General features: G+C 44.0%; 1 protein-coding gene across 2 annotated transcripts in view; it reads left to right on the forward strand.

Moving 5' to 3' along the window:
• The window catches only part of NET1 (neuroepithelial cell transforming 1), a 55,100-nt gene extending 49,039 nt beyond the window's left edge, over window positions 1–6,061 (forward strand). For both annotated transcript variants that reach the window (XM_066384696.1, XM_066384697.1), the window contains 6 exons: window positions 290–386; window positions 519–595; window positions 1,621–1,878; window positions 2,303–2,473; window positions 3,630–3,816; window positions 4,173–6,061. In XM_066384696.1, coding sequence (XP_066240793.1) covers window positions 290–386; window positions 519–595; window positions 1,621–1,878; window positions 2,303–2,473; window positions 3,630–3,816; window positions 4,173–4,579 — 1,197 coding nt within the window. In that variant the 3' untranslated portion in view covers window positions 4,580–6,061. The remainder of the gene's footprint in view (window positions 1–289; window positions 387–518; window positions 596–1,620; window positions 1,879–2,302; window positions 2,474–3,629; window positions 3,817–4,172) is intronic.
• Window positions 6,062–22,273: the final 16,212 nt, after the last annotated feature.

Consider the following 22,273-nt stretch of genomic DNA (forward strand, 5'->3'; position numbering starts at 1 on the left):
TTTATCATATGCCCTAGTTTTTAAAAAACTGTATTTCACAAAGTCTAACAGAGTTTTCTAACCTTTAGAAGAAGAAAAGTAGAAAATACTTTCTGGTGTATACTTTTTTAAGATGAGAGTTATTAGACACATCTCTTTGGGGATCAACATATACTTTTAATTTCTTTTAGATATAACAAATAGAATCCATGCTAACTTTTATATAGTTAGTCATGCTTTATTCAAATACAGATCTCTCCTTGTGTTTTAATTCCTTGATCTCTTTGACATATTTTTTTCCCTCTGATAGGCCTACCATGACCCCATGTTAAAGTTGTCTATTATGTCAGAAGAAGAACTAACACAAATATTTGGTGATTTGGATGCTTATATACCTCTGCATGAAGGTAAAATATGCTACTTAATTTTCATTGGTATCTCAACAGTGGTAACACTAGTAATTTTAAACCTAAACTAATTTAGTGCTGTTATTTTTTAAATAACCTATTTTTGGCATTTCTGCTTATTTTACACTTCAGATTTGTTGGCAAGATTAGGAGAAGCAACCAAACCTGATGGAACAGTAGAGCAGATTGGTCATATTCTTGTGAACTGGGTATGTAGTGAGTTGTTTACTTCAGATAATTTTTTACACATATGCTATACTTGTCATTTTTTATAAATATCAGATCGATTTGATCCAGGAACTGTTCTAAAAATAGATAAACAAGCCTTGGCTGGTGGCTCAATGGATAAGCATCAGCCTGGCATATGGACATCCCGGGTTTGATTCCTGGTCCGGGCACACAAAAGAAGCAACCATCTGCTCCCCCCTCTCTTCCTCTTCCCCTCCTGCAGCCAGTGGCTCCATTGGTTTGAGCATGGCCCTGGGTACTGAGGATGGCTCCATTGGAGCTCATCAGCCTGGGCACTAAAAATAGTTTGGTACTTGAACATCAGCCCCAGATAAGGTTGCTGGGTGGATCCAGGTCTGGATGCATGAGGGAGTCTGTCTCACTATCTCCCTTTGTCTCACCTAAAAAAAAAAAAAGATAAACGCATTGAAACTGAACAAATTTGTGTAGCTATAAGAAGTTCCAGTGTCTGTTTAAAAAATATTTTATGAATGGCAGTTTTTTTAAATGTATATATATTTCTCCTTGGACAGAATCTTTGCAATATATGTCATTAATTTTTTGTTTTATTTTTTTGCTTAACATCTGCATGCCTGCCACTGTTCTGTGAGGGATCACTGGAGATTTAGTGATGAAAGACAGTTTCTACGTTTATAATCTAGTGAGAGAATAGTCAAATATATAAACAGTCTTAGGGTTAGTGATGTATGTTTCAGAGGAACACTCAGGAGTCCTGGGAATACAGAAGGCAAGCATCTTACTGAGGTTGGGGTAGTAGAAATCATCTCTGATTGGATTTAGCCAAATTAGGGAAATTGGAATAGGGCGTTCTGATGTCAGCCTAAAACATTATCCTGCCCCCTTTATCACCTGCAGGATAATTTTCACAGCTTGTTAAAACTTTCAAGAGAAGCTGTAGTTTTTGTGTTTCATGTTCACAGGCTTACTAATGGACTAAATTGTAACAGAAACTTATCACACTTTGCTTTCTCTTATTACTCTCTAGTTGCCAGGTTTGAATGCTTACAAAGGCTACTGTAGTAACCAGCTGGCAGCCAAAGCTCTTCTTGATCAGAAGAAACAAGATCCAAGAGTTCAAGACTTTCTCCAGCGATGTCTTGAGTCTCCCTTCAGTCGAAAACTAGATCTTTGGAGCTTCCTAGATATTCCTCGAAGTCGCCTAGTCAAATACCCTTTACTGTTAAAAGAAATTCTTAGACACACTCCAAAAGATCACCCTGATGTTCAGCTTCTGGAAGAAGCTGTAAGTAGTCAAATACATACTCTTATGTTTTGCACATTTATATATTAGCTTGCCTTAGAAAGGCTGATAGTGATACTCTCAAATTTGATGCATATTGAAGTGTCATGTTGTTTTTAAGTACCCAGTATGATAGCGTATTGTGCACTAAGCATAAAGAGATGTAACACACTTTATATTTAATTACAAGGCTGGATTCTAATCTGATCTCTTTTACTAGCTCAGTTTGTGACTTTGGGCAAATCACCCAAGTTGGCTGAGGCTGTTTCCACATCTGTATAATAAAGGAACTGACTGAATTTACTGATTTCTAGAGTCCCTTCAAGCTTTACCATTCTATCATTTTAATGAGACATTTGAGCCCCGTAGGGGAACGAAGTAAGTTAATAGGTTAATAATGCTCCATCAATGTTTTGATAATTTTTAGATACTGATAATACAAGGAGTTCTCTCTGATATCAACTTGAAGAAAGGTGAATCAGAATGCCAATATTACATTGACAAACTGGAGTATCTAGATGAAAAGCAGAAGGATCCTAGAATTGAAGCAAGCAAAGTATTACTTTGCCACGGGGAACTGAAGAACAAAAATGGACATGTGAGTGTATTTGAACACTAATGTGAAGTGAGCTATTACTTTTCTTTCCCACCCTATTTAGATTTTCCACATTAATGATGAAGCAGGTTTATAAAATAAATTCTTTATGTAATGAAAGAAGGTTTACTGGTTTTATGTTATTAGCTTTAATAAAGCAAACATGGTTTCAGTTGTTACAGAATGACTTAAATGCCTCGGTGGAAAATCAGTAATACCTAATTTTTAGTTCTGAAGCATAAGTTGTCAACTTGTTTGGTTAGGGATTCCTTTATAAGTAGTTTCATAATATTTTATTAAAAAAATATTCAAAAAGATTTTTGTGGAATTTACTGCACGCGTCCCCAAACTACAGGCCACATGTGGCCCCCTAAGGCCATTTATCTGGTGCCCGCTGCACTTCCGGAAGGGGCACCTCTTTCATAGGTGGTCAGTGAGGGGAGCACTGTATGTGGCGGCCCTCCAACGGTCTGAGGGACAGTGAATTGGCCCCCTCTGTAAAAAGTTTGGGGACCCCTGCTTATAGTGATGGAAGTTATTCTTAGCCCTACCAAACAAATTTCTGCATCAAATTGAATGAAAGCAAACTTATTTTTTATATAATTACAAAAATATGTAAGAACTAAGTATGAACATGGATAGTATTTTTGTTTCATAAAGTGCTTTTCAAAAGCTCAATTTGTAAGTTGAGGTTCTTTGTGGAAACAGTTGAAATCTGACATCTAATTTCTATCATGAGGCCTAATTGTTTTAAAAGGCATAAATTGGTGTGTGACAAAACAGAACCATAAACATTATACCAGCTTGCATTTTTTAATCCTTACTTTATTAGAAAACTGGTATTTATGTATAGTACTAGTGTTTCCAGTCATGTTACTGCTGGTAAACAGGTCTTTGTGGGGAGCAGCATTTATTCAGCTGCTGCTTAATCTAATGTTGCACACTGACTTTCAAGTTTTATGTAGTCTGAGACCAGGAAAGCTCTCTGTGTAGAACATGCACAGCCTTGAAATCACCATCTCTATGGGGTCATGGAAGGGTATCTTAGTAAACTAATGTGGTAAAATTAATGTTATATCAAGTTATTTTAACAATAGGTCGCCTCACCTATAGTCACTAGGTTCCATACTTAGGAAGCATTTGTGTTCTGTTTCTCCAGAAACTTTACATTTTCCTGTTTCAAGACATCTTGGTTTTGACCCGGCCTGTTACACGAAATGAGCGACACTCCTACCAGGTGTACCGGCAGCCGATCCCAGTCCAAGAGCTGGTCTTGGAAGACCTGCAGGATGGAGATGTGAGAATGGGAGGGTCCTTTAGAGGGGCTTTCAGCAACTCAGATAAAGGTAAAAATACTAGCTTTAAAACATTTTAAATAATATCAGAACCTAAATAAATTTAGTTTTAATCTTTAAGAATTCTGTTCCTGTACAAAAAAAGCTAAAAATGAAGTGGGTTCCATTTTCCTATATTACTATTACACTCATTCAGATGTAAGGTGCTTTGCTACTCTAACACCAGCAAGTGTATCTCATAAGTCATGTGTAGGCTTTATTTCATCTGTCTTCCTAATTGATTTTCATATTATATAAATAGCCAGCACCCTTAGTAGAATGGTATGACCATATAACCACTTTATCTAGAATAAACGTTTTCTTTGTTTTCTTTCCTTTTTCTTTTTTTTCCATTTTTATTTCTCTAGCTAAAAATATCTTTAGAGTTCGCTTCCAAGATCCCTCTCCAGGCCAGTCACACACTCTACAAGCAAATGATGTCTTCCACAAGCAGCAGTGGTTCAACTGCATTCGTACTGCTATTGCCCCTTTTCAGCAGGCCACCAGTCCAGGCGAGCTGCAGGGTTTGCCCGAGCTCCATGAGGAGTATGAGGAGAACAACCCCTCCGCCGGGAACATCAGGGCTGACAGAAGGGCGTCCATGGTATCCAGTGTGACTCAGGTCAAAGTTGATGGAGATGTTTCTGAATGTGGGTCCCCGGCAGACACAGCAGACAACATTAAGAGTGTCAAAGCACACCAAACACAATCTGGCTTCCGAAAACCAAGGGACAAAGCCCAGTTCAGTGGCAAACGGAAAGAGACTTTGGTATAAAGTGTGCTAACTAGTGGAGAAACTGTCTATTTATAAATGTGTACATTTGTTTTTTCTTGTAATGTGAGCATGGGAGCATTACAGGGTTACTTAATACCGGTCTTAACATTTTCTATGTTTTTGGTTGGTTTTAGTTGTTGTTCTTGGGGATTTTATTGTTGTTTTTAATGGCAGCTAAAGATATACATACAGATTACTGTTAAACTGCAATTTTATTTTTCAGATATTTCCTCATATTATTTAGAGCATTCAAGCCTGGTATTTTTAATCAAATGAAATATTTATGAAAGGGGTTTTCTTTTCGTTCTGCGTTCATCATGACTTTTCAATACCAGCCAATTGTGATATTTACATTATTTGCCAAAATTTAAAATTTAGCAAATACTGGGATTTTATCAGTGTTTCTTTGACAAACCTTATGTGCAAATTTGAAATTTTAACCTTGGCACCTAAAATTTACATGGAATACATGTATTTCAGAATTTACATTGAAACATAAGAGCTTTGGAAAACAGACCATCAAATTTAATAGGTTTCCATTTATCAACTGGAATGCTTTATATTAGTTTGTTTTTCACTGCACATTCCTCATTTTTCATTCATTTAACCTGCCAATTATTTAATTTTTTACTATAGTTTTTAGTATTTGCTTTTATTTTTTTACTTTAATGCCTTTTCAAATTGGCATGTCTTTAAAATATTTTTCTTCCTTGATTAAAAAATGTGTGTGTATAAATATGTATTTTTTAATCATATTAACTTTACCAAGTGAAACCAAGCCATACTGTTTTTGAGCCAATTAAGAAAATTGCCATTTTTAAAGTGTAGCATTTTGGGATAAACACACATGAACTGACTCAGTATATTCTGGACTACTGAAAGAAAACCACCTAAAGGATTTTGTTGAAAGTTTTAGTGTTTGAAAAGCAAGAGGGAAGGCAGTTGACTGGTAATAAGGTTTTTTGTTTTGTTTTGCTTTTTAAGTAACAGGAGGTAAAAGAGAGTAGTTTTGTCTTAAAGGGAAAATGTCTGGTTGTGCCAGAATGTGAAAGGTGATAGTAAAAGCTAAACTTGAGGGTGTGTAGTAAGTTGTAGAAGGTTTGGGGGAAGTGAACTTTATTTGCCTTGGTTTACAATGCCTGCAAATAACGGGTTTGAAAAGACAATATGTTGAAATTTTGACCACATTAGGTCAGTTTAGGTGGGTTTATTCAATATCAGAGAGAAAAAAGTCTGATTTATCTTTTATTGTAAAATGTTCCTGTTCAAATAAGATCCTAGTCTTTAAGGGGAAACTAAAGGTCCTGTGTCATGGCAGATTAATAATGGTGATCAATTCAAGTGTTGTCCATTATGTGAACTATGTTGGGCTAGTGGAAGGGAAAATTGAAAAAAAATGTAAATAGATCAATCCAAATGATTTCTCTGTATAAATGAATTATATAATTAAAAGAAAAAAGCACACACATAATCACCCTTAAAGGTTTCTTGGCTAGTGAATGTTTGGGGAACATTTGCCAGAGTTTTTTTGGTATGACAAAGGAGGTAATGGCAGACCTCACAAAGTTTTATAAAATTATCCATACTTAAATTCTTGCAGCTCATTGATGAATAACAGAAAGATTTAGTTAGGTCCTTTTGTGTATATCATTAAGCCGTTTAGGATGCAGTTTAATCAGAAACAGCAATGGAAGACAGCTGAATATCTGGCCACTTTGTGGCTATGATAGTAAGGCAGATAGCAAGGCATCCTGATGAATTTGATTAATTTCAAAGTTTAACTTAAGAATCTCAGATCTCTAGCTATGACCTAAGAGATGTGTCAAACTATTGCAGTATATGGACTTAATTGGATCCTAAATCAAGCAAACTTTTATTAAGACAATTGGAAATATCCAGTATTGACTGGATATTTGAAGTTCATTAGTTATGTGTTTCTGTTTAACAGTAATTCTCTGATTGCAATCCCTTTAGAGACAAATTCTGATCTATTTATTGATAAAATTATATGGTGTCTAGGATTTCCTTTAAAATTATGAGGTAGGAAAATAGTTGGAGCTAAAAATGAAACAAGGAATGGCCATAAACTTAGAATTGCTGAAGTTGCATGAGAGATACTGAAAATTCATTACAGTCTTTGCATATTTTTTTGTATATGTTTGAAATTTTTCGCTAAAAAAGGAAAAGAGAGCCTGGCCTCTGATGGCACAGTGGATAAAGCATCCACCTAGAACGCTGAGGTCACGGTTCAAAACCTTGGGTGGGCCCTATCAAGGCACATATGGGAGTTGATGTTTCCTGCTCCTCCCCCTGCTCTCTCTGCCTGTCTCTCTCTGCTTCTTTCTCTCTATAATGAACAAATAAAGTCTTTAAAAAAATTTTTTTAAGTAAAAGAACTTAAGGAATTACAGGTATCTAGTAAGTTTCCAACTCCTCAACCTCTTAATCTCCTCCAAGACCCCAGCTTTCACTTTTCAAAGTAAAGTCAGAATGTTGCTCAAACACAGTTGCCTTTGCTCTTTGCCACCTCCTAAGAAACTCGAACCTTTTGCCTAAATTCAACACTCATAACCTCTTTGTTAACAGTTTGGCAATAGTATTAGACTAATCTGGACTCTGATTTAGTTCACACGCCCTTTCCTCCTCTTTTCCTTGTGTCCCTCTCCCTCCACCACTACTTGTTTTCTTTACCTACCCCGTGTTCTCTGACATACAAACATGGAACCACAACTGTGTAAGATGAAAGCAGTGAGGTATGTTTCCTGTTCACCCAGTGAAACAACTGTAACCGTACCCTGCCAGTTTCCAGCAAGGGTCAGTGTGTTAACTACATTCCTGCCTCTTAAGAAAGGAACTACCATTATAGTATCTGATAATGTTTGCCAGAAAGTAAGGCAAAATTAGCTACATTTAAAGATTTCTGATCATCTGCCATAGAATTCTGATTTCTCCATGTAGCTGCTGCTGTAGGCAGGGGAAAGATTTTCATCTCCCTCCTGCACTGAGCAGGACAAGCAAAGACAGATCAGTTAGATTGAGCATTTAGTTTGGTCCCCTCCTTACCAGCTGAGGCATTTGAAATCTGAAAGCATCAAGTGACATGCGCAAGATCACACAGCTGGCATGTGACAAGCTAAAATGAAAGGCAGCTATGTACCAGTCCTCTTGAACCAAGCATCCTAGTCACCCCAGTATACCCCCACCTCCACCCCAAGCTACCACTACTCAGAAATCTACCTCTTGTGGAAAACCTTGTCTGTCCTTCACCCTGGCCCCAAGTTTACATTACTGCCCAGTAATCCCAGCTCATTCTGCACCACAACTCTTCAGCTTCCTCTAAGAAAAGTTGACTCAACCCACCATGCCTCCCATCTCCAGTGGCCTGTGCCTTCTAAAATTAATTCACTAGATTCAGTTTTGCAGCATCATGTGCCTCCTCCCTTTTAAAAATACCTCCAACTCCTGTGCCAGCACATTTCTCCTTGTTCTGCCTTCCCAGCATCTTTCTCCTTTGAGCCCTTCTCTTTCAGACCTCTAAATGTTGGAATGCCACAGAATTTAGTCCCCAGACCTCTTTTTTTTTAATTTTATTTTTTTTACAGAGACAGAGAGTCAGAGAGAGGGATAGATAGGGACAGACAGACAGGAACGGAGAGAGATGAGAAGCATCAATCATCAGTTTTCCGTTGCGACACCTTAGTTGCTCATTGATTGCTTTCTCATGTGTGCCTTGACCGCGGGCCTTCAGCAGACTGAGTAACCCCTTGTTCAAGCCAGCGACCTTGGGTCCAAGCTTTGCTCAAACCATATGAGCCCGTGCTCAAGCTGGCGACCTTGGGGTCTTGAACCTGAGTCCTCTGCATCCCAGTCCGACATTCTATCCACTGCGCCACCACCTGGTCAGGCCCCAGACCTCTTTTTTTATGCTGGGAAATATGACCTGTTCCCATGACTTGAGCATCACCAACACCCAACAACTCCCAAATTTACATCTTCGTTCAGTTCTCACCTCCTCCTGAGCAGACTCACCACCCAGCAGCCTATCTGATGTACCCACTTGGAAGTGGCTTAACAAGACCCAGGAGAACTATTGCTTGTCCATCCCTAATCCTTTTCTAATCTTTCCATCTCAGAAAACGCCATCACTATACATCCAATCTGATTCCTCTGACTCGCTCCATGACTACTTCCATAAGCCATGTCACCTCCATTTCCACAATATATATTTAGGATTCTACCACTGCCCACCACTTGCATTGTTCCAAGTTAGTATTAGCTGCAATAGCACTGGTCTGAAGAAAAGCAACAGCCACCTAACTGGTTCCCTCACATTCCATCCCCCCCCCCTTTTTTTAGTGAGAAGAGGGGAGATAGACTCCTGCATGTGCCTTACCAGGATCCACCTGGCAACCCCATCTGGGGCCGATGCCTTACCAGGATCCACCTGGCAACCCCATCTGGGGCCGATGCTTGAATCAACCAAGCTATCCTGTGCTCCTGGGCCTGACACTTGAACTAATCGAGCCACTGGCTGTGAGAGGGGAAGAGAGAGAGGAGGGGGAGAGGGGGAGCGAAGCAGATGGTCACTTCTCTTGTGTGCCCTGACTGGGGATTAAACCCGGGACATCTGCACCCTGGGCCAACACTCTACCCATTGAACAAACTGGCCAGGGCCTCCACTCTACTTTTTAATTCTTTCTCCATATGGGAACCAGATGATCTTTTTGATGCTAAAAATCATACATTTTTATTATGGAAAATTTTCAAAATTCAGAAAATTATAAAATAAATTACCTGAAAAGAATGAGAAGACTTTTGAACCATGACTACAGACAAGAAGAAAAGTATTTATAAAAGACACATCTGATGAAGGACTACTATCTAAAATACACAAAGAAAAATCTTAAGTAGCAAGTGAACAAACCCATTTTAAAATGGGCAAAAGACCTAGACATCTCACTAAAGAAGATATGCAGATAGCAAAATAAGCATCTGGAAAGATGACTGAAATCCGAGACACTGACAACAACAGACGCCTCCGAGGATGTGGAGCAACAAAAATTCATTTCTGAGGATGCAAAATGGTGCAGCCACTTGGAAGACAGTGTTTTAAACTACAAACTACAAAGCCTACCACATGATCCGGCTATATCATAAGTTGAAAACATGTCCACACAAAAACCTGCAGCTTCATTCATAATTTCCAAAACTTGGAAGCAACCAAGATGTCCTGTTGAATGAATAAACTGTGGTTCATCCAGACAATGGAATGCTCATCACTAAAAAGAAATGAACAAGCAAGCCATGAAAAGACATGAAAGAAATGCACAAGACCAAGTGAAAGAAGCCAACTTGAAAAGGTTGCATACTATGTGATTCCAACTCTATGACATTCTGGAAAAGGCAAAACTATAAAAAGAGTAAAAATACCAGTGGTTGTCAAGAGTGGAGGGTGGGAGAGGGATAAATAGGAGCACAGAGAAATTTTTAGGGCAGTGGATCTACGGTATATGACACTATACCGGTAGGTACAGATTATTGTACATTTGTTCAGAATCAGAGTGCACACCACTGAGAGGGAGCCCTCATGTAATCTATGGGTTTTGGGTGATCATGATGTCAGTGTAGGTTCATCAGTTATAAATGTTCTGTCGGGTTCAGGAAGTTGATAATGAAGGAAGTTATGCATGGGGGAGGAGGGGGCACTCTATACTATCCACCTAATTTAGCTGTGAACCTAAAAATCCTCCAAAAAATAATCTGCTTTAAAAAAAAAAAAGAATTACTCAGGCCCAGAAAAAAATAGTGCCATTAAGAATCCATATCCTTCAAGTCACAGAGACCAAAATTGAAATAATACTGTACATACTCTACAGGCAAACATTGAATGTAAATACTTAGCAAGGTGACCCAAGCCTGTCTAGATGTCTGGGCCACTAGCCTTTGCTCTCAGACTGTAACTGCATAATGGACATTGTTCATATAGAGGTCAGAATCTTGCTGTAACCCCAGGCCCAGCTGGCCAGAGCAGCCTGCACCTCCAACTCCTAAAGAATCAGAATCTATGGCATAAATGTGACTGTAGGGCCCACCCTTCATAGGCAGGGACAAAGCAAGTGCGAGCACGGGAAGAGGGTGACAGCAACACCCTACATCAGCAGTAACACCCCATTTGGATGAGGAGGGGAGCTCCTAGCTTCTTTTTGTCCTCTCCAGTTGATTCTGGGACTGAACTGGATTGTTTTCAGCTACCCTGGGATCAACCCAGCCTGGGGCCAAGGCCTACTGCCTTTGCATGTCCCTTCTCTCCTTTGCCTTCTGGTAGGAGCAGGAGGCCTTGAGGGAGTCAAAAGCAGGGCTCTGTCTCCTATCACCATGCAGCTCCAGTCCTCCTCCAAGTGGGGCTGAGCGGTGAGATCATGAACGATCAAGCTGCACCCCTTTGGTTGGATTGTTTCTCTCCCCTTAAGGCCCTTTATGCTGCAGTTCAAACTACAACTGTCTTGAACATGACTTGAAAGGTTGGCGTCAGGCCTCCTTCCACTCCTGGAAACTGCTCCAGGGCTGGAAGAGTCTGTTATCTGACATCACTTACCTTTGCCAACCATCAAGCATAGACCTTGTCTGTCTCCTGGCAGACTCCACTCCAGCCCCCAACACGCTCCGGCCTGCTGAGCCTCCATAGCTTCTCTCCATTTTGGGTGATTTCCAAGTATGAGCTCAGCTGTCAGCTCCACACCCACTTGTCCAGAGAAACACGTGGAATTTGTGGTGACTGGGGGAGGAGAGGGAACAAGTCCTGAGGGACTGTGGAGAGGGAGGAAGGGGGAGGCAAAGGGCAGGGGGTACCCTGGATCTGGCTTAGGTGGAGTTGCAGCGCCACTTTCTTCCCCTGGTTTCTATTCATGTTTCAGATGCTCGTGTCTATGCATGGGATAGGAGAGAGGTTTTAGCACAGTCTCAGCCTCAAAATTAAGACAGTGAAGCTGACCACAGGACAGATCCCACAAACTATATTTATTGTAGTACATACAATAAATAGCATATTTATTTTCCAGAGCATCAGAAGTATAGCACATTTTATAGGGCAGCAGATGTAGCTGTAAACTCAACACAGCCTTTAGACTCACCAGCGCGGGCAAGCCTGTGAGTCACATGTATTCTTTCAGACCCATGTGTGCCTGCTGATCCCAGTGCAGAGCATGCTTTTCCAAAACAAAGGAAAATGACACACAGGTATATAAATACTCCTTCACACCCCATCTGAGAGCAACTGGGGAGGGTCCCTGACACCATGAAACTGTTTGCCTACAGGAAAGAAACATGAAACAATCTTTTCCACAAATGGAAACTATTTCTATAACTCTCTGCTCTTCTAACTTACAGCCAGGTCCTCCAGGGCTGACAGTCCCAAGAACTTTCCACTGAGTTGCTTTGTTGCAGTAACTGGCAAACAAGCACAGCGGTTGTCATCTGCCTGCTAAATGGCATATGTTTGAAACATGCAAAATTTTCCATTGGTTCTGGGAAGTTCTGAAGTCAGCACCTGAGAGAAGCAGTACTGTGAGCCAGAAATGCTGAGCACCTTGAGTCCTCCTCATGAGCCAGGCTGGCTCTGACCTGGGATTTGCCCACATGGTTCCCCACCTGGAATGCTATTCCTTCCTCTTCCCTCCCTCCCTCAGCCTCATGACCTCCTACTCATCCTTCAAGACCCAGCTAGGCCTCACCTGTTCTAGGGAGCCTTCCCTGACTCCCCTACTGACCAATTCCTTTTGCTGGGTCTTCACTCATCCCACCCAGGTATCTATTGCTGCCCATGACTCAATACTTTCCAGTTTGAGTACCACCTTCTCTACTAGTCTGAGTTTACTGGTCTTTGTGTCTCCAGCACCACTTCTGATACAAAGAATATGTTCAAACATGTTTGCCAAATGAGTCAGAAAGGCTAAATTTTTTTCCGCTCTGTAGTTGCAAGAGTCAATGGCACAGACTGGCTGGTCAAAGACTTACAGAGCTGTGGGGTCCTGTGGTAGCCAACCCTCCATGATCCCCTTTCTGGAATCCACACCTTCTCCAGGCTCTTCGCACAATGTGCAGGACTGGTCTGCAGGCCAATAGAGTAGGATGGATGTGACAACGTGGGACTTCTTCTGCCTTGCTCTGCCGTAAGTCCCTCGCTCTGGAGGAAGCCAGATGCCGTGTTGTAAGGACTCTCGTGCTGGCCTGAGGAGAGGTTCAGGGGAGGTGGAGCTGAGCCTCCTGCCAGCACCAGCTTGCCCACCCTGAGGGAGCACCCAGGAGCAGAACCACCTGCCCCAGCTGGAGCTTTCCAACAGTGAAGTCTCACCCACTGGCTTCTTGACTGCAACCTCACCAAAGATACCATCCCAGGACCATTAGCTAAGCTGCTACCAGAGAAATGGTGACATAATGCATGTTTATTACTGTCCTAAGCCACAATGTTTTTATATACTTTTAATGCAACAACAGCTAACTAATATGCAAGTCCTAAAAGCTCAGCTAGGTTTTAAATATTGTGGGGAGAATCATAGAGGGCCAGGCCAGCAGGAGCTCACCAGTGCCCTGGGATTGGACCAAACCAGAGGGAACAAATAAGGAGTAAATTTCAGGAAAAGAGGCCAAGGCTCTCCAGGGGCCCGAAGCAGAGTAGGCCAGACAAACATTGACCAGGCGTGGCCATGCTCTGAGGCCTGAGGCCTGCTGCTCTTTGTCCCCGAATCCTACATCCCATGGCACCAAGCAAGTAAGCTGACCTTGAATGCCCCAGTCTTACTCAACCTCTTTTGTTTTCACAGCCGGGGAAACTGACTTGTTGGTGGCCACAAAGCGGCTGCGTGGCCGTGGAGCTGAGAATGGGGCCCAGCTCCTCTACTCCAACTCTGCTTGCCTCTGGCTGCACCTCCTCTCCCTCTCTTCTTCCCCATCCTCCCTTCCTTCCTTCCTTTCTCTTGCCTCTCTTATATAATACATTCCTGAGCAGCTTAATCCTGGAAGTATAACAGCCATGCAAGATTTGTGGAACACGTGAATATTGTGGTTGAACAACTAATATGCACCACCATTTGTTAGGTATCCACCATCTGCATACAACCTCACGCCTACTTTTTGGGGGGGGGAGGGGGGGGACTCCAAACTGAGGCTCTAGCTCAGTCTGTCCTCTTTTCTTCCCACCTGGCTCTGTCTCACACTGAGGGACGTGGCATGTGCCCAGCCCACATGTCAACATCCTGCCCACATCCCCACACATACCACATATGTCCCACCCTCACCAAACAGCTGGTCCAAATGGGGACCTCCACCAGCCAACACATTCCCTATCATGTAGTTAATGGTCATAGGAGCCAGGTCACACTGAGAAGGACTCTGGTCAAGTGGCTATGAAGTGGGCTCCACCAGCCTGTGTTCTGGATGACCACAGATACTTTGCAATCATTGTGTGTTACTACCAATTTTGATTCTGGGTATCCCCAAAATGCCTCATTACTCATGCTTATTAACTTTATTTTCATAATGTAATTAAGCTTCATCTGTTACTATATCATAAGAATGTGGCCAGAGAGGTATTTTCACTGACTCTCAAAGTAAGGGTTGGTGTAGCCTGGCCTAAGTCATAGGCTAAGTATTCTTGAAATTTCCTTTGGAGAGTGGGCCAGGCGTGTAGCAGACATCTCAAAGGGACTGACAGTGACCCTCAGCAGCTGAGCCCTCCTCCCAAAGGGACTGTGATAGGGACACATGTGCTGTGTATGTCAAGATGCCATGGACTAAGATAACAAATGGGGGCTTCAAATATTAACCACAAATCAAAAGTCACGCTCTGGACGCTGCCGGGGAGTGGCAGGCACAGGCCTGAGCTGCTCCCTTCCGCAGGGAGTGCTCTGTCCTTCCCACCCTTTGGGTAGTTCTTGCGTTTCACTGGGAGCCAACTAATGTCCAGCCTGCATAGCATTGCCCCTCACAGTCCATGCAGCTCTATAATCTTCCCCAGGGTTTACCTGGTGGTACCCAGGGGACCCCAAAACTCTCCGGGGACCTGGGCAGATGTCCAGTCTGTGGAGCAACAGCTTCATCAGAACCAATGTTGTCTGCCAGCCTTTACAATTGTGCTTCCTCCGCATTTCCACACTAGCCTTTTATCTAGTCTTCCATATACACTAGAAGCTTCCAGAAGCCCAAGCTCCTGGCTTTATACCCTATACAGGTTTACCAGATGACCCATTTGCTATCATCCATTCACATCAACAGCATCTCCTAGCTGTCTATCCCTATTTCCTCCCTAAGTTATTGACCTTAACCTTCATTCTCTAGCTTTCCTGGACCTGAAGGACAAGAAATGCTCTCCCTCTTCTTTCCTTCCTTCAGCACATAGTACCAGTCCCTCTAACAGTCCCCTGCCTCTCTGTCTCTCTTTAGGTTAATAGAAATCTGCAGATCACAGTGTTTTTCTTGATGAGCAAAAACAGAAGTTTCAAGGCCTCAAGGAAGTTTTGAAAACCTTTGGTGAAATGAATCAGATTTGGAAGCTTTATCTTGGACAGGTTCCCCTCTGTCTCTGCAGCCAGATTTTGGTCCTTAGTTCCCCCTGAACTTGAGACAGGAACAGGAGGCCACCAGTGCTGTGCCCCTTCTCAAGGTGGGAGAGCCTCGGGAGGGAAGGCTGCGGCAGCCCCAGAGCAGCCGGCTCCCCGCCCTCCACCCACACGTCCCGAGTGCGAGCTTCTCCCCAGGGCGTCTCTGCAGGTAAGGTTCCCTGCCCGTGTCCCTCACTGTTCTGTTCTTTGCCTGTCCCATTCTCCAATTCACCCCATCCCATCACCCCCTGTTTTTCTCTCCTGGGCACTGGTCAAGCCCCTCCCTGTATGGCCGTGGTCCCTTCCTAAGTGTAACGGAAGGTTGGGTTATATCCATGATTCCAAAGATCCAGTCATTTGAGAGCCACCACCACAATTTTGTATTTTTTGTACTCCTCTACTTGATATTTTTGGCTCTATACATTCTGCATTTAGTAAATGTATTTGAAATGACCACCTCACGTCACTTTTATAAGTAGAAAACAAGCTTCCCTTTCTATGAATAGAAGGAAACAATAACAATGTCCTGAAAACAAAATTATATTAGTCAGTCCGGCCTTGATACTTCAGCCTTGGAAAGGGAGATCTGTTCTCTTCATTATGTGGGCCAGTTTAAGGCCTAGAATCACCTCCAGTACCATCGCTGGTAGAGACCTCAAACTCCGGCCAACAATGGATGTGAAGGTCTCTGGGGACCTTTCAGAGCCACCAGCTTAATTATTCACTGTTCTCTATTCCTTTCCCCCTCCCCTTCCCAGCCTGGCTGTGCCCCTGCAATAAGTATAACACACGAATACAATCCCTTGGTCTGAAAGAGTAAGCTCACAGTGCCAGCCCACAGGACAAAGGGCCAGAATTGTTTGGGGACAGATAATGGACTGTTTCCAACCTCCCTCCCCCAAGCCCTGACAGATACCATGGGGTTCCTGACCGGAAATCCCCTCTGGATCATGGAAAAACCCTCAAAGGAAGCAGAGCAGCCCCCGTGGACTGATCAGGCTCCACCCAGAGCTGTGGCCATGACAAACGTTGATCAGCTCAGGCCCAGTTGGAAGGCCCCTGGGCTCCGACAATGCTTGCAGGGACACAGAGCCTATGGGGAGACACATGCACCACGTGTTTCCTACAGCTACATTTGCACCATATTTCACCAGGTCCAAAGTGGTTTAAACTCTTACAACAACTTGAACAAGTCTGCAGAGGAAGAGGCATTGCTAATGAGAAACCCACAGCCAGGAAACTCTTACTCAAGGTCAGCACCAAGGTCAGCTTTTCTCCCCTCACCTCCCTTTCCCTTCCCACCACTGTTGGCATGGGTAAGACCTCACCACATTTATTGCGTGGTTCCTTCCACATAATAAAGCTAACCCTTCATAAAGCTAACCCTTCCAAGGCCACTTGGAGTGAACTTGACCGAAGCACCTGGAGTGGGAAAGAAGAGAACCTGGGTCTGCACACAAGGGCGCACTTCGCCTGGTGCTCCCGCCAGCCCACCACGCCCCCGCCGCACCAGGGCTCCCTCCTCACGGTGGGTGGTGTGCCCTGGCCTGCCTTCTCCACCCTCAGGGGGCATGAGCACACAGGCCTGTTCCTCTTCTCTCCCCTCCTTTCTCCCTAGTGCTCAGGAAGTGGAGAGTCAGCCCCAGCCCCAAGCCCTGGGCTTCCTCAGTTCACACCAGCAGTGACCTTCCTGTCAGCCTCGCCCTGTCCTACTTGTCCCTCCTTTATTAGCTCAGGCTCAGGTCATCAGACCAGCCTCCTCCCCAACGGCTTGTTTCCCTGCTCCCGTTCGTCCTCCACAGCTCTGCCCCGACAGGCCTCCTACGCACCGACTTAGCCACATACCTCCTCGGATTCGAAGCCTTCAATGAGTCTCCATCTCATCTTCTGGAAAACAAAATGCACTTATCATGCATATAATTACATTATTTATATAAAATAAGCTGTTCTGGGCACTTTATCCATACCACTCATGAAAGGCTTCCCAACAGCATTGAGGGAGATATTGTTTTCCCCCACTTAATAAGTGAGGAAACTGAGGCACAGAAAGTATAACTGACTTGCCCAAAGTGACACAGCTGGTAACCGGCTCAACTAGAATTTGAAAAGAGTTCCAAACCTCTGGTGGTCAGGCCTCTGTAACAGGATCCAACATCTCCCTGGCCTCCCAGGCAGTAGGGATGCCCCCAGAGGCAGTGCAAAAAAAGTCTCAGACTTTTACTCTCAAGTTCCCTCTGCCAGGAACTTCCTCTCACTTATTGATAGCCTCATCCATCTTCAACACAGCGCTCAGGGCAGCACCTCCGCATCTCTACCCTTTGCTGGGCACACTGGTTAACACTAGAATCCATTGATGAGTCACCTGCCACCCACTGTCTCTGCATATGGTCACTTGTACATATATCTCATCTTCCTTAGAGAGCAGAGGCTGGTGTGACATCTTGCTCCGTGCCCCCATAGACCCATAATAAGGTGGGTGACTCAAGAAAACATTTATGGAATGAATGAAGGGAAGAATGAATGAATGAATGAATGAATGAATGAATGAATGAATGCATCACCACCATTAACACCTCCACCATGCTGTTGTGACCACGAGGCTCTTGACTGGGGAAATACAGTTCCTTGAAAGCCCTGCCATCCCCTTCCCCAAGGTTTGACTTCCATTTGGGTCAAAGATACATCAGGCAGAAATGAGAGAGTTCCTAAATTGGTGATGCTCCTGTCACCATGTGTCTCTGAGTGGCAGAGTAAGTATTAAAGCTGACAAGTCACCAAGCAGGGCACCACCTCCAAACAAAGTGATTCAAACTTAACCTTGTCCGCCTGACCAGGCAGTGGCATAGTGGATAGAGGATCAGACTGGGATGCAGAGGACCCAGGTTCGAGACCCCAAGGTCGCCAGCTTGAGCAAGGGCTCATCTGGTTTGAGCAAAGCTCACCAGCTTGAACCCAAGGTCGCTGGCTCGAGCAAGGGGTTACTCGGTCTGCTGAAGGCCCACGGTCAAGGCACATATGAGAAAGCAATCAATGAACAACTGAGGTGTCACAACGAAAAACTGATGATTGATGCTTCTCATCTCTCTCCATTCCTGTCTGTCTGTCCCTGTCTATCCTTCTCTCTGACTCTCACTCGGTCTCTGTAAAAAAAGAAAAAAAGGCTTACCTTGTTCAACCAGCAGCCTCCCACTGCGGAGATCTGTAGAGCTGAGCGCTTGCTCTCCGGATCCTCCCTGAGCTCTCCCACATGCCCAGTGGGCATGGGCACCTGGCAGTCAGAGTTTCCAGGGACAGGTCATAGCAGTACCTCTATTCTTGGCTTTTCAACCTTGCCCACAAACACCTGGGAGCTTAAAGGAAATAACCAAGCTCTGGCCCGCACCAACTGGGGGTCAGAAAGGAGGGTCTCCAGACTAACTGGGGGCCCCACATGGCCTTTTTCAATAGTTTCTTGGGTGTCTAATTGCACAACCAGGACAAGAATCGCTGGTCTCTAACAAAGGTGGGTGCAGGCTGGAAAGACAGAAGTGAAATGGGGAGTGGGTGCCAATGCCCGGGGGTGAGGACCATCTGCAGTGAAGAAAGAGATAAGAGTACCCCAAGATAGAGAACAAGTGCAGATAAGCAAGAAGGAGCTTGCAGAACGAGGCGTTGGGGCCTTTCCCCAGATTACAGGAAAGCGGGAGAGAAGCACAGGGAGGGGCAGGTGAGCTCATCTTCGGGCTGGGCGGCAGGAGGTGAAGGCAGGCCCTGACTTCAGAGGCGCAGGCTGGCAAAGGCGGCCTCTGCTCCCTCTACAGGGTAACTGAGCACAGTGCCAGTGACCGAAGTTAGGGTGGCCATATTTAACGACCCCAAAACTCAGTACCTAGACTAGTTCGCAGAGAAGAGGCCACAGAGTAATTTATCTGGTTGTTCTCAAGACTCTGAAACATACAGTTTCAGTCCCCACTGAGAATCTGCTTGTGATGACTTTCCGGTGTAGAAGGGATGGTCTTGATCTTGACCTTGATCTGAAATCCTATAAACTGGTCCAACTGACCTGACATCTAAATCATTTTCTGTCCAGAAGTTATATGCCCTAAAATTGCTGCATTTCTAGAATAAGAGAGAATGGACTTGATGGTAAATTTTATGTGTCAGCCTGCCTGGTCTAAGGGATGCCCAGGTAGCTTGTGAGCATTATTTATGGAAATGTCTGTGCAGATGTTTCCAGATGAAACTAACATTTGAACTGGTGAACTGAGCAAAGCACATCACACCTCCCCCAATGTGGTGGGCATCACCAATCCACTGAGCACCTGGAAGAGAACAAAAAGACAGAGGAAAGGCAGATTTGCTCTCTGATTGTGCGGGGACACCCATCTTCCTCTGCCCTGCACATCAGAGCTCCTGGGTCTCAGGCCTTCAGACTCCAATCAGGACTCACACAGTCAGCTGCCAGTTCTCAGCCTTTAGCCTTGAACCAAACCACACCACCGACTCTTGCAGAAGGTAGAGTTGAGACTTCTCAGGTGAGCCAATTTGTATAATACATTTCCTCTTATATCTCTCTGTTTATCCTATTTGTTCTGTCTCTCTGACTATTACACAGCTGTTAGAATCTTCTGGTTACACGCGGGCTGTTTTCATAAAAACAGGGCATAAGAGAGCTATCATCCCTCTCCTCTAAGAGTGTGACATTGCAAAGATGCCTTTAGTTCCCTGACTCTGGAAGCCATCTCTGTGGGTAGAAGTGATACACCTCGTGGGGGAGGGAGCCCAGCATCTAGTGCAGATGGCGGGAGTTAGTGCCAAGTCAACCACAGCACAGGACTCTACACGCTTTGCACTCAGTTTCCAGTCTAGTGCAATGTTGACGGGTTTCACTTTATTATTTGGGATTCTAAGGGAGGAGGCTAGGCTTTGTTCACAAGGAACTTTAATATAGGATGCACTTTAATGAGACAGAGGTGTGGGGGGGAGGGGGCAGAGATCTAGTCTCTCTCTCCCAGAGCACATATTGAGGATCTATGATGTGCCTGGCTGTGGGTCAAATAAGTTTGAAAATATGATGTATATGTTTGCTCACTTATAGTTTGCGTTGGGTGTGGGAAACAGGCCGTAAGCAGGCCCAGTCGTTATAGCCTAAGGCTCAGTTTTAAAACTAAGCTTTTTCCCACACCCTTGACTGTTGCATGATAGGGGGTGGTGCACTCTTATGAGGAATCCCATTTATGCCTCAGATAAATGACTTTGTATCAGAGACTTCCTTGTTTGTATATTTGATTAAAGGTTTCAATTTCTACATTATAAAATGAGGCAGAGGAGGAGAGGAGAGAAAGACCACATGGAGGAGAGGAGAAGCAGCCAAGATGGCGGAGTGCTGAAGGAGAAACCAGTTTGTGCAGAAGTTTGTACAGAGAGAAGGAGATGGGGAACAGAGGTGAATAAGGCTGGTGAGGTAGAAATCTTTGATTCTAAGAATACTCGGATGAGTCAGTGGCTTTGGGAGCCCTGAATGGAAAGGGAAGTGTTTTCCTACTGTGTGTATTTCTTGTCCACCAGGTGCAAGCTAGGATTAAAGGTAATGACCCACCAGTTCTTGGCTCCGTTGTTTCACTACCGTCTGTTTGAATCAAATGCGAACCTGCGTGGGCCAGGCGGCTATGATGGTGGCCGTGGCAACTGGCTTTACACTGGCCTTGTTCTGGAAAGCTTCCTGGAGAAGGAGGCATTTGATATGAACCCTAAAAGAAGGATGGATTTATCAGGCCTGTCAGGAACAGATATAAATCAAGATTTAAAAGATCCAGGGAATTCAATAAAGAAAAGGCATTATTTAGTACATAAAATTTTAAACATCTGTTTTGATGAGAAGCAGAGTAATTCCTCTAAAATCAATGTACTGATTAACATCTGGAAGGATTGGAAGAAAATTTGTTTTAATTTGTATTAATTGTGTTTTCACCCCAACCAGTTCCAATAGATTTATCAGTTCAGTTCTGCTCACCTGAATGTTGGTTTTGTGTGATTTATATCTCAAACACAAAGTATTTACAGATATTTAAAACACACACAAATACCCATTTGATTGAGCCACTTAATAAATCTGTGAATTAAAAGAAGTACTAAAGCAACAATCTATATTCTCTCTTCTATTAAAAGAGAGAAGCCTGCCCTATATGTAATTCATCAAATCCTGACTTCAGAGACATGTACAACTATCAGTTCACCTTCCCCCAAATCATAGGCAGAGTGTACTGAGGGAAAACAAACCAGGCACTGTCATCTGTGTCAGGTTGTGGTGCAATGTTTAGGTGAACTGACCACAACTAAAATCATTTATCAAGCTACAAGTAAAACAACGAAACTAAAATGTTAAACTGGACAAAGAAAGCTTCAGAGAAATCTTCAAAAACTGTTAATACATCTCACCCAATATGAATCTCTGTAATTCTTATAAGGTGTTTTTTAAAATAATTTTTTGGTAAATTGGGAAATAGGAAATGGACCATTTGCAGAACTAGTCTTGGCAAACTGATTTTCAGAGAAATGAGTTTCCCTGAAGTGCCCTGAAGCCCCGCTGCTCCTCAGAGGCTCCCTGCTCCCTGCTAGCTCCCCGGGCTCCCTGCTGGCCCTCCTGCTGGCTGTCCACCGGGGCCAGGCTGCGCAGGGCTGCCAGGCTCCCGCCTGTCGGAGGAGGAGAGCCGCACTCAGCCTGCACGGGTCTTCAGGGAAGTTTGAAGTCAATGCTGAAACCAGTTTTGTGTATCTCCTGCAGTCAGGTGTGACAAAAGTCACTAAAGCTCAGGACTGCCAACTTCCAGAAGACACTCTGGGGGTCCCCACCAATCCCCTGCCCCCAGGGCCCCCTCTCCGGGGCCAGTTCCTCCTGGGGCAGGGCTGCAAGGCGATATGAAAGTCCCTGGAGGGGATCTCCCTCAGGGCCTCCAGTCCATTCCAGGTCCTGGTCTCATTCAGGGCTTCAAGTGAGTCACTTCCTCTCCCAGACCCTCAGATTCTTTGTTCTCTGGGGCGATAGATAAAGAGAAGTTTCTGCTGCTGTCTTTTTGCCTTGATGCCGCATTGAGCCCCATCAGCTAGACACCTCAAACAC

The sequence above is a fragment of the Saccopteryx leptura genome, chromosome 5, assembly GCF_036850995.1.
Source record: "Saccopteryx leptura isolate mSacLep1 chromosome 5, mSacLep1_pri_phased_curated, whole genome shotgun sequence".
Classification (NCBI taxonomy): domain Eukaryota; kingdom Metazoa; phylum Chordata; class Mammalia; order Chiroptera; family Emballonuridae; genus Saccopteryx; species Saccopteryx leptura.